The sequence below is a fragment of the Argopecten irradians genome, chromosome 2, assembly GCF_041381155.1.
Source record: "Argopecten irradians isolate NY chromosome 2, Ai_NY, whole genome shotgun sequence".
In the NCBI taxonomy this organism is placed as follows: domain Eukaryota; kingdom Metazoa; phylum Mollusca; class Bivalvia; order Pectinida; family Pectinidae; genus Argopecten; species Argopecten irradians.
This window is the reverse complement of record NC_091135.1, coordinates 34,621,652-34,634,760: the sequence shown is the minus strand read 5'-3', so window position 1 is coordinate 34,634,760 and position 13,109 is coordinate 34,621,652. Positions and strand designations below refer to the sequence as shown.

The following is a 13,109-nucleotide window of genomic DNA, read 5'->3' as shown; positions in this document are numbered from 1 at the left end:
TTATTTACCAAATTCACGCACATGTTGGTTATTTACCAAATTAACACACATGTAGGGACTGATGACTTGATATATCTTGTTAAAGAAGATGCTACTGTACAACTACTTATGACTTGCGTGCAATTATGTTTCGATACATCTATGCTCAAAATCAATACATTGTTTTTTTTCAGATGCAGTAAATAATCATATATGTAAATTTTCGCATCGGTAAATTAATGCATTTGATTATGTAAACCAACTTATCTTCGTTATTTCATTCATAAGAACACTTGGGTGGCAATTGACTGATTAAGACTCATATGGTGCTTTGCGGACACAATCTGTTCGCAATATATGTGAATCTTAATCGCACATGAAAGAATATGGCTTCCCGCAGCCGCAAATATTGATGGAAACATTCTGTAATTGCATATTACAGAGTAATCTGCCCCTGTGAGTAGGTATTGATTGTGACGTCATGTGTTTGCGAAGGTAACAACACTTTTCGGAGAAAACGACGTGAATTGCGCTCTCAAAATAATGACGTAACAATCGATACCTACCCGCAATGGAGCTAACTGTAATTTGCAAAGACGGAAAATTAACTAACTAACAAACATTTTGACCTTGTTTATCATAAATAATATAATCAGGATATATTTACATAGAGTTGGGGATCAAACAACCAGGAAGAAACATAACAAGATCTATTTAAAGTACATTGATGATATATATCTAATTGTCAACCAGGGAAAAGCACATTGGTAGATAATTGGAGAAAATATGGAAAGACTTTCAAGATTATTTAGAAAACTTCAAAAAAAGCTCACATCTAAACGTGCATTTCATGTTAGTGCTAAGCGGAGATAAAATGTTTATTAGTATACGTAAGTCACTTCTAGCTAGCATGTGAAATAGTGGGGATCTTGGGAACTGGAAGCAAAGGTCTAACCTAAAGAACAAAAGTTACCGTTATTGTATGTAGAATGGTCAACACTGCCTGGACATAGATATAAACAATATAATATATATAATTAAAATGAACACCAAGCGCTTATACTACGGGTAAACAATGAAAATTAATTGATGAATCACAATATAGCCGGGTATTTACGCGTGTTAAAATTTTCTAAACTAAAAAGGTGAAAATTACATTTAAAGGGACAATTCACTTATCTGTAATTCTTTTACATAACCAAGAAGCAAAATATGGCATAAATATATTGTTCTACATTTCTTATGAAACATTTAACACAATATATTGACAAATTCCACGTCATCGTTAAGTAATTTAATTGATACCGTTGTAATTACAAATCGTAGATCAATACGATTAAGCAGGTACAGTATGTACTCTGTACCCATACCCGAGTCAAAGTCACGCATGTTAAACAGATGAACTACATAACTACTGAGGAGGTAATAAAATGATTTGATGCAGGACAATTCAACTAATAAGGTAAACCACTACTGTCAGAGCGATTTGAGCAGTTCTAGACAAAAGTTGCATTGCTCTACGAGCTAGGGACAGGGTTCGGCATACAGATGTTCGACCACAATGTGTAATGGCGGACAGCAAGCGAGTTTGAAAGTTTCAAACGCATTTACCACCATGGGCTTTTCTAGCATATCACAGTAAAACCGACTGATCTAATTTCTACTAGAACTGAGTTTTTTCCTGATATATGTACAAATTTTAATGTTCTCTTAGATTGAATTGTCCCTTTTAGTGCGTTTACATTTTTGCGATTTGGCTATAAGTGTATTTATGGTATATATTGTTGAACAATTTCTCAACAATGTGTGGTTTAAAATTCCGTGATTATAGCAAATTGCCGCGGAATCGCGATAATGTCATCCTTGCAAAAATAACCGGCTATACGGTATTCAATATAGCCAAATAGCGCGATGATCTAGTCTGCCCTGCAAATATAACTACATTGTACAATGAATAAGGTAATTAACTGTCAATACTCCAATTATTTCTACTCATACAGATGATAACATATTCACAAATAACATCCTTACCGAGTTTGGCATATTTGAGATGGGTACAATGACTGTTAGACAATTCACCATGTTCTTCATATGGGTAGGTTTGTAGAGAAGAGGCCCAACCATCTCACAGAACATCTGAAACAGGAAAGGTCACAGTAGCTGGTCAGATCAAGTAAAAAACCAAAACAAATACAACGATACAATTGCTGTAACAGATTTTAACGCTTAAAGTTAGGCCGTTGCTTTCGTTAAGGTATTTCATTTGAACAAGAATTGAACGAGGATTGCTTTGTTATGATATAAAAGTATTTTGTAACTCCTGTGTCTTTTTAATAGATATGGTTGGTTGTTTGTATTCTACAATGTCGTTGTAGGTTGTTGTAAACTATAGGGAAAGCTCAATTAACAACAGAAAAAAACTTACTACAACCGCTTTTGCCATATGATCTGTTTCGTCGACCTCGTTTCCAAATGTGGTTTGGTCCGGGTAATAGAAATCGCGATAGAATGACTCCAGGAACGGAAGTACTGCTTCCAGGAAGTACAACACACTCCCGTAGGCAGAGGACTCGAAGTCAGTGGCACTAGCAGACCCGCTGTGGTGAGGGAACAAAAACCAAAATGTGTATTATCTACCTGTAAGTAGTAACCCATGGAAATCACGGATGATGTTCTAAAGAATATATTTGCATCATTGATAATACATTTAATGTACATAATTTAACTCAGATGATCTTAACCTTGATAGAACTGACTTTTTGCAGAAGAATACAACAGATCAAGAAATGAATGCTAAGCTTGTTGATGGATTTGGATCTTGATGCAGACAATTGATGAAAATGATATTTGAAACAAACTGTAAGTCATATGAAAATTACAATCATTTACCTTTTCTCTGGCGCTGTTTTCAGATGAATGGCAATTTTGTCGGGATCTTCTTTGATGCTATCAGTTAGTCGGTTCATATCTATCGACAGGTTTGACAAGTATTCCCAGAGGTCTCTATAAAACAAGGCTACATTTACCTACATATCATTTCATCTTACAATTAAGTATCCGTAATTTTATGTTCAGTCAATAACTTTCAAATACTCTTTAGACATCTCTAATATTTCTGAAAGTAAGAAATGAAATCAACATCTTTTGTAGAGTATAACATTTGCTTTGCTGAAATTTTGAAATGAGAAAAATACATGTTTTTCTTTTTATATGCAACATGTTTTAATCATAGCCTAAATATCTGATGTTCATTTTATTTATTCTTCTACCCTCACGTATTTCCAAATAGTGTATTTACCACCAATAGCACTACAAGCACTAAAATAAAACAAATAGGATAAAAGATGAAAAAAATAAGATATCTAACAAATAAGGTATTTCTACACATTTTGCTGCAATAATAACACCATGAAAAAATGACGTATTTTTTTCAAAATGGGGAATACATTTTTACTGCTAGATATTTAACCAATTATGCATGCATAATTTAACGATCTATTTGCAATTCAATATACATAATAGGTGTTCGAAAATTTTATTTTCATTTTTTTCCAGTATATTTCGAAAAGAATAATATTTGTATCAGCGCAAGATCAATACCAAATATGTCAATATTATCAAATTATAGAAGATTAAATCAGTTTTGCGAATATCTGATTTCTTTTGACATAACTAACTGAAACTGGCCTTTAACTTGTTGCGATATAAACTTAATATGTCATACAATAATACTGCTTTGATTTCTATCGGTTAAAATGATAAACTAATGACGTCACTGTACGTTCTGACCACACACAACACAAGTTTACCGCTGAAACATTAAGGTACTACATCTTTCTCTGAAAAATAGTCTGCAATAAAAACAGTGAGGTAACAGTGAGGAGTGATATTGTCAGAGGAAAGTTATAGTGAAAAGTGATAAGAAGATATACACAGTAACAATCACAGGTAAAGAGTGAATTAAAAAGAATTAATATTACTATCCAGAAGTTAAAGTAGACAACAGTAGAGCACGAAAAGCATAGAAATATACAATAGTGTGTATGAAAACTTGATTCATAACTATTCTAAAATATCTACTCTTATTAATTCTAAATCAAAAGTAATAGCCCGCCAATAACATGTACTTGAAAATGATATATCTTCTCAAATTTGCACTTGCATGCCAAGGAAACTTTTGATATATTTTCACATTTTTTGTACTTTATTTAGCGATCGACACAAAATATTTATTTGAGCCACAGCCAGACGGAAATCATATGATTTCTAAAAGGGAATGAATACGGCAGAATATACTTAAACCGAAAAGGGGCGCAAATTTTGAGATGTAGTCTAGTAAAGATAGAACAAGTTCCTTCTTTGTCATAATTGGGTTAAAACCTACGACAATAGACTGTAAACGTGGATATTTATGCAAGTTGTGAATTAATATAACAAATGAATTTTCGCAATGTTAAAAGTATTTAACATAAGTATTTGAACCCTTAGACCTATCAATAACGTAGAATAGGATTTCAGAAATATGAAGAAGGGTAATATATCAGAAACTATATATAAATTCTTGACAGACAGAAGTTTTTCACTCCACAGTACACTTACTCGTTGTGAGACATTTCGCCCGAACCCGTGTCCACCATGGTGTTATTACTCTTCATGTAGATGTGGTGTAGACAGCGGATGAAGGGTTTCTTACAGGTACCGTCCACCTTAGGTTTGTTGAGAACCCACAGAAGGTCATCCATGGGTAGGATGGTCTGACACAGGGACTCAATAAACATGTTTTCGCCCTGTTTAAAATAAGATTTCTCGTATTTAGAAAGGAGAGTATAAAAATGAAACAAAAATATTAGATTTCGAAAACAAACATACAGCTTATTTCTTCTTTTTGAATTCGTCAGCGATGTTTGGATTCAAAGGTATTAAACAGTAGATATCCAATCACTACAGTTATATCGGTTTTAGACCTCAGTTTTTGATTAGCCAATCAAATGTGACGTAACGTATTGCAACGTCAATTGTGTTTGCTAAGTCTTACATAAAGATCGGTTTAGATTTGAGACTGTTTTGTGATCTTGAAGTCTCGACTATTTCATAACAAAGCTTAAAACTCTGTGTACGACAACTGGTGTAGACGATATCAATAAGACAGGGCAGTGTTTGGTAAATATCAAGAGAGTTCAGTTAATCGAATATCTGGCTTTGAAGTTTGGCATTGCTTATTTGTAATATGTATAAGAAGTCTCTTTAAGCCTGTCATTAGCCAGAACATTTCTCCTAAAAATACATTCAGATTTACTATGACATAGCCCAGGGTTAGATATTTTGACAGTGAAGGTATCCCTTGAGTATCGATTATGTAGAAGCTAAAGTGATAGATAAGAACCATTTGGAATAAATTGTTTTACGATATTTGAGAGAATGGCGAATTTGAACAGTATGGTCATAATAATTATATTTTTGTGGGCTGCAGTAAGCGAAGAGAAACAACGTTAATAGTAATCATTAATTGTCATCAATGATTGAATGATTGTTGGATGTGGAATTCATTTCACACTCGTGTGTTATTTGTTAAAGGTTACAGAAAATCACTGGCTTTTAAGTAATACATGTAAGGAAGACATTATGGGATGACATTCCATAGTTCATCATACCTACCTCGGCACATATAGCCAGCAGATCAAGTAAACAGAGGTAGTATCGTAATGTACATATCCGGTTAGGAGTGGTTAAAATCTTCTCACTGTCATAAAAATCAATAAAAAAAAACCATCACATATTACACCACTTTTATCACTATTTTATTTATTAGTAATAAGAAGCCGTAATTATCGGTCTAATCATATCCGAGCGGAAGGTTATAGTTCCCATGGGTATATACCATATTGAGCGACCTAAAAACACTAGATACTGACACTTTGATATATGGTATAAGTACAACTGCGTTCTTCATGGATTTTTTATACCACTTAAGTTCCTCCCTCGCCAATTTAGAGTAGTGGTGATGCCACTTGATATTTCCGGTATCATTTACAACCAACATAAATCATGGCGATAATATGACCGCAGCAGATCGCTATCTTGATGATTTCCTCTAATCCATTTAACTATGATTTACTACATCCCTGTAATGTTATCAATATCATTAGATTATATTTAATAAATAACTTTCTGCATGACCATGTTGGTCATCGGCACACGACCACGATGATAGAGTGTAAAGGTAACTTCAAATAATCTATCTAATCAAGTTCTATATATCTTCTCTTATATCGGGTTCTTACATAAGCACAGGTTATGAACGTCACAATCTATTTCGATCTAATGGAGGTTTGCTCATTTTATCATTCATTTGAAGAATCGTGCATACTGCGATATTTCCAGTACGAACTTTCTCGTTGACACACAAATTCTAACTATACATTATATAAAGAACTTGATTCCCGACTTGTATATCGATTAAAGATGTTCTCAAGATTAGTTTTATATATTAAGGTGTTATTCTCTTCGACATTTTCTTTTTAGTTTTCAACAACAAAAATCATTTTCTGGATATCTTAACAACAAAGAATGGATATTTATACTCGGATAACAAAACAACATTTCCAATCTCCAATTATCATTCGAGTGATATTAAACCAAAAATACAGTAGAATTAACCTACCGCTCTTCTCTACTAAAGTCAAGGACATAAGCGACCTTTTTGTAGTTTTGCATTATATACTTCATCACGTAAGCTTGGTTACGCTTGAGTGTCAGGTCTGTCCCTACGACTTTCACTATCATTCCAAGAAGATCCAGGAACTCTGGCGCGCGCTCTTGTAACTCCGCCGCTCGTGACACGATCTTCTGGATTTGTCGGGGACTTATTTTCAGACAGGTATTCTGATTACCCATAAACACCTGCAATGATTATATTCAGATTTTCATATAACAACACTTATCAAATGAATATATTTCACATAATACAAATACACAATGTATGGAAGGTATCGTTGGAATAAGATTTGGTTTTATTAGTTTAACGTCCTATTAACAGTCAGGGTCATTTAAGGATTTGCCAGGCATGCTGGTTGAGGAACGCCTGGAAACGCCTGAGAACCTGGAGAAAAAACCACCGACCAGTGGTCAGTATCTCGAAAATGCCCCACATGGGATTGGAACTTGCAGCCCTGAGATAGAGGGTTTGTAGTAAAATATCGGGACATCCTAACCACTCGGCCACCGTGGCCCCTAAAATGAGGTTTGTACATTACAAAATATGAAGGTTTATCTATGTTATATACAGCGAAATACAAATAAAAAGGGAATCAGTGAAGGGACCATTTGAAGGGCGTTCAACAAAACCTAAATATAAGTAAGTGTCTGTAAATGATATTTTCCGAAAATCGTTTCTGAAATGACAACCATTAAATGATACTTCTTTTCATTTAACTAGTTTCCCTTTTCCGTGTAAGACTCTTCATCCTACATTATTTGTTAAAGACATATATATATATATGCGTTTTCCTAACCTTTGTAGTAAATTGAAAACTTCATTTATCGCAACCTGTAAAGACGTCGAGAGAGAAGTACATGCACTAAGTATATACCCGACATGAATGATCTTCGGTCAAATGTAGGGTACGTACTTTTGCTTCTAGACTACATTACCTTGTTTATCAAATCAGATACATGGTTTAGCTGAGACATTTATAGATGGTACCTCTTTGAGAGCTATGGCCAGGTCAGACTCTACCACACGGACATCCAACAGAATGTCCAAACGGTCAAACAGGTGGAACTGGACACGGTCATTCTCTCTGGCCAGGAGCTTTACCAGATGAAACGTCTTTTTGAATACATCTTTCATTCCACGATAAAGTTCCTAAGAATTGAAACAGTATAACATAAAATACGTATCATTTTTACAAATTATTCTGTCCATCTTGTCTCGTCAATTATGTCATTACGAACAAGCTGATTGTAAAGGACGACAAATCCGAAAATATCAGTAATTGCATAAAAAAATGCTCAAATTAATGTCGGATATGAGGATCCAACATTTTGAAAAATAAACATTTTCCAAACTGCTACAATCTTCAATGATTTTTATAATTTATCTCAATACGAAATTAAGCAAATGAGTTCATTTGAATTGGTGTGAATTGTTAATTATTTTGAGCCAGATATCAAATGTTAACGTTAACACACCATTAATGAAATAAATAATAGAATTTGTGCTAATTTACCATCAGTTTCGTATCGATATCCTGAGTAAGAAGGTCAAAGAGTATGGTCAGGATCCCTGCAAATAATATAATGAATAGATCGTCAATTTATTTTAAAATCTGAAGATATTTGTGCTCTTGTTTGAAAATGGTATATGTATAACTCTTACATTTCAAATCTCGAGAAAATGCTCTTCTGTCAAATGTATTGTTTTAGATAATTTTAGATGTTAAGGAAATGTAGATAAACTCACCGTTACTTATTAAGATGTTTTGATTCATGGGATGTGGTTCATCTGGCGTCATTGGTAGATGGCAGAACCTGAAACCAAGAATGTTTTAACTTGTGTAAGCATACTAAACATAAATCCTGGATTTATCAAGTGATGATAATGTAATGATTTTGAACTTCATATACCATTTTATTACTGCAACATTACAGTTCCAATGTTGTCATAACAGTTCCAATGTTGTCTTAATAAAGTGGTTATACATCATCAATGTGCACAATGAGACCTTTCAAAGTTAACCATTAAGATAATCAACCAAGACTATTCTGTCAGGACTGCTGTTTTGTTATTTAAACTTTAAACATTTCGTTTACTGTCCCTTGACGTTTCACGTGATGATTGGTCAAGAAGAACCAGAGAAGTTAAAAACTGACAATGGAAGTTAAAAAGCTTTCGTGTTAAGATAAAATACAACTGCTATGGAGACGTCCCCTGTTATTGACTATATCGTACCAAGGAAGTGAACGACCATTTTATTCATGGGCGTTCTTGTAAACTAGTCTAGGAATCACCCAGAAGGTATATTTTTTAAATTTGCATTGCCAGCTTTAAGTATCTTATTCAGTTATACAACAGAAAGCGTTTGCTTAGACTACCCTCTTGGATATTGTTACGTACTCGCCAAGGTCATCTAATATTGTCTCCATCAGTTTCTTCTGCTGCTCATCAAGTTTTGCCTTCGCTAGCCTCCTCAGAATAGGCATACTCTTCAACACCTCCCTGTGTACTCTTGCTGAATCTTGGGTCAACAGAATCTAGAAAACAACAATATATGTGTCAATCTGATGCACATGAGATGGTCGGTGTGCATAGTATTGTACAGTTGTTACAGATTCATTATTAAGTTATATATAGGTTATATGGTCAAGGCTTACAACATCCCTTCCCTAAAAACATGGATTCAGTTCGGTATGGATTGGATAATTATGTCACGATAGAGTGGAATTTGAAAGTGAGATAATATTTCCCTAAAGCATGAAGACAAACATTTCTTGTTTTGGTTCTCCAAATAGCGACGATAGTGTTATAAAATATTTTGTCACCTTTACACTATAAACTTACCTGAGCTTTCTTGGAAAGTCGAAATACATTATCTTTTGACGAGTACACTTTGTTTAGAATGCTTAGGGACTTTGTTATCATCTTGTTGTATTTGTATTTTGACAAATCCTGAAAATATATTAAATACATTATTTAAAGGCTGAGACAATGTAAAACATAATTGCAGATAAATACCACACGTACTGTATATTCAAATGCTAAATATTCTAGCATGAAATATCGATATGTAGTAATTGTACAATATAGGTGTACAAAGTGGATAACAAAAAAGAAATGTAAATCTTACCGTTAGTACACGGGTTAAAGTTTCTACATCGAAGATCGCCGCCCTGTTGAACATTTCTCGCAATTCCTTGATTATTCTTTTCTGAGTTTTTAGGGCTTTTCTGTAAAAGTTAAAAAGTGTCATCGATTTATATAACACTAATCAACCAACTCAAGAAGTTTTGCGATAACATAACGCAAAAGGGAATCATTCAATATCCAATGTTTAACAAATTACCTATTAAATGTAATGAAGAATTTGAAGTAAAAAAATCGGTTATCAAGTATTATTTTCCAATACCTCATTTAAGGTTAGATATAATCTTCAGTTACCTATAAGATGTATCTTACAATAGTATGACATATGCTTATGTAGCAGATTGTAATTTACATACTGTACATTCGCATTCTGTTTCATGCTAGAGGGAAATTCCTTTTGTCTTTGTCGGGGTCGAGGGTTCGAGCCGGGCTGACGGTACACTACTCTCGCCCTGTTACACTTATTACGTTAAATTAAGTACATACCTGGTTTGGTAAATATTGCGTCAGCACAAAAAGACAAAGTAATGATATAAACACCTACTTGGTTTGGTCGTGGGGATCAAAATCGTCAAATAGCATCGAAACCAGTACATTCTGAGATTTCTTCTGGCCACAACATTTCTCCGCAACTTTGAATTTCGATACGAAACTCTGCATTAGAAGAAAACACGACGTTAAATACTTTATTCTCCTTTATATATTAATGGGCAACTATTTTCCGTCTATTAATTAGGCAACGATTACGTATACGTATAGTTTTGTCGAAAAAGTTAACAATAGATATGTACAAACTCTTTTATATTATATTTATATAATAACTATATGTTAATACTGTAATCCAATTTATGTTTTGCTCGCGATTATGTATCATATATTTTACGAACGATTACATATAAATACATATATTAAAATAAATAAGATAATCATTACAATTTAGCTTTAAAACTGTAAATCTCGAAATAAAAACCACTAAAACGTTCTTCGGCACAAAAACATCAAATGTAGTCGTCGCGAAAGTAAGTTGGTTTACAGTCTTCATATATGTGCTGTGTGTTACATCAAACGTTAATTTGCGATGTGCATCTTCCAGAAATTCTTGTTAACGGTTATTATAGATTTGTGATGAGTTTTAATATTTCTGCTATTGTTATCATCATATACCCGTTTTTTCCCCGACGCTGAACAATGTTTTTTTTATACATATCTGCTTGATTCAACATAATAAAATTAAGAAGCAACGTTTTTAAATTAGCTTTACTTATTTTGTATGTCTTTAATATTATGGCCACAATGATCGGCCGATATCCTGGGATAGAGCGTAATCGGGAGTCCTCCGCTGGCTTTGGCCATTTTTCCGACATCGGACAACACTAATCAAAAATATGTCACACATCCATTATATAAAAAAGGAGGCCGTGCCGTAATCGTAAGGCGTCTATAAGAGATTTTTAAGGGCCGGCGAGGCAGTGATTACCGACCAAAAATCAATTGTCAATCGGCCGATTATCATATGATGTCCGGGCGATAACCGACCTGTTCACCGGATATCGTACGAATATCGCCAAGGCATCTCATGGACAACGAACGATATTTGTACCAGGCCCGGCCAAATATCGGACGGTGTGATTGCCGCTCGATTCCCGATCGGATATCGAACGATACTTAAACGATCTATGAAAGATATGTGGCCAGTTATGAAAATCTACGGGACATCGGAGAGATTTAGTTAAAATCATGACAGGAGTACATCCTAAGCCTAATCGGAAGGGAATGTGACCAAACCATTATGACCAGGCCTGGTACAACTATCGTTCGATATCCGTAAGACATCATATGATAATCGGCCGATTAGCATCAGACATTCGGTTGGTATTCACTGCCTCCTTGGCCCCAAATATTCCCTTTGGAAACAGACGCTGTACGATTACCACACAGTCTCATTTTTATGTAAATGACGTGTGACAATTATTTTGACCAGTGTTGTCCGATGTCGGAAAAAAGGCCAAAACTAGCGGTGTTCTGCCGATTACCTCCTATCCCCGGATATCGGTTGATTATTGTAACCAAAGCATAAGTCAGAAAGTAAATACCTGTAGTCTTGAATTTCGTTGGTACAGAAGTAGGAGATCCAAAACTTCTAGGACCCTACAAGATTATTAACGTTATACAAGTTAGCGTCAAAATAAAGTGTTGAATTCAACAAAATTTAATAAGGTTATATGAACTTAGTTTTATTAAAATTATATAAAGTTTATTGAACAAATTGAATTTCAATTAGTTTCGCACAGTTTTTGTATTTGTAGTGAAGTGATAGCTTAATATATGAAGTGCATAATGCAATGCAAGTCTCTTTGATCGATAATAATGAAGAAAAAACATAGCCTTACATGAAACATGAAGATTGTTTGATTTTAGTATGCTTTACCAAAATCAATGAAATATGAAATGATTTGTTTACTTACTGAAATTTCGCATTAACGATGGCTTCTGTTTCTGGATTTGGCAAGAATCGCTCAACCGTTTGAAACTGATGGACTAGTTTCATGGCATCCTTAGAAAACCCTGTAATACCATAGTATTTTAAAAACACGGCTTTTTCTACTCCAATTTACAAGTATTTACATTTTATAAAATGATAAATTTTCGAAACCATGTTACTGAAAATGTACCCAAAAGCAACACAAGGCAGGACCGACAATTGTTTTGGATTGCGAAAGTATAAGACAAAAATATGTTTGGAACCTTCAACGATTAAAAAATGGTGTGCAACAGCTACCCTTTTCTCTGTCCTTCTTGAAAGGGAAGTCGTGGCTCCCGTCCAGGAGGTTTAACATAGGAGGTAGTAGTTGTTCGACGTCCTCAGCATCAAGGTAATACCCGAATTTTACCAGGTGGTACAACAGTCGGAGGACCTTCACAAGCAAACATGTACTGTTAGACATCCAGTTTGGAATGATTCGGCATCTTTCGAGCCTATTTTTCACGTGTACACGTTAAAAAGATTTTTTGCTTTTATGATTAAAGATACTTCCAGTGCTGTAACTTGATAAAAAGTGGTAAAATTAGAAAGTTTAAAACTCAGTCAGACGGAGAAAATTATGTATAACACTTAAACAGTTTCCACTATGACAAAAAGAGCGAAAGTGATAGACCATTCAACTTTTAATTAGTGCGCTAGTGGTCTGTTTAATCAAATTACAAGTTATCTAAAAATAAAAGAACACAAAGAAGAGAAGCCAATGTATGCTACATAATGTAATTCATT

The 13,109-nt window shown here is 34.2% G+C and overlaps 1 protein-coding gene across 1 annotated transcript in view; it reads right to left on the bottom strand.

Annotated features, from left to right (window-relative positions):
- LOC138315266 (inositol 1,4,5-trisphosphate-gated calcium channel ITPR2-like) overlaps window positions 1-13,109 on the bottom strand; it is a 61,491-nt gene that overhangs the window by 21,094 nt on the left and 27,288 nt on the right. The window contains exons 25-40 of the mRNA XM_069256154.1: window positions 12,621-12,756; window positions 12,307-12,406; window positions 11,935-11,989; window positions 10,386-10,495; window positions 9,825-9,924; window positions 9,539-9,646; window positions 9,095-9,231; window positions 8,441-8,508; window positions 8,208-8,263; window positions 7,682-7,843; window positions 6,641-6,879; window positions 5,635-5,719; window positions 4,579-4,766; window positions 2,869-2,982; window positions 2,405-2,576; window positions 2,011-2,115 (exon numbers count right to left, since the gene is read on the bottom strand). Of these exons, the coding sequence (XP_069112255.1) occupies window positions 2,011-2,115; window positions 2,405-2,576; window positions 2,869-2,982; window positions 4,579-4,766; window positions 5,635-5,719; window positions 6,641-6,879; window positions 7,682-7,843; window positions 8,208-8,263; window positions 8,441-8,508; window positions 9,095-9,231; window positions 9,539-9,646; window positions 9,825-9,924; window positions 10,386-10,495; window positions 11,935-11,989; window positions 12,307-12,406; window positions 12,621-12,756 (1,935 nt within the window). The remainder of the gene's footprint in view (window positions 1-2,010; window positions 2,116-2,404; window positions 2,577-2,868; window positions 2,983-4,578; window positions 4,767-5,634; window positions 5,720-6,640; window positions 6,880-7,681; window positions 7,844-8,207; window positions 8,264-8,440; window positions 8,509-9,094; window positions 9,232-9,538; window positions 9,647-9,824; window positions 9,925-10,385; window positions 10,496-11,934; window positions 11,990-12,306; window positions 12,407-12,620; window positions 12,757-13,109) is intronic.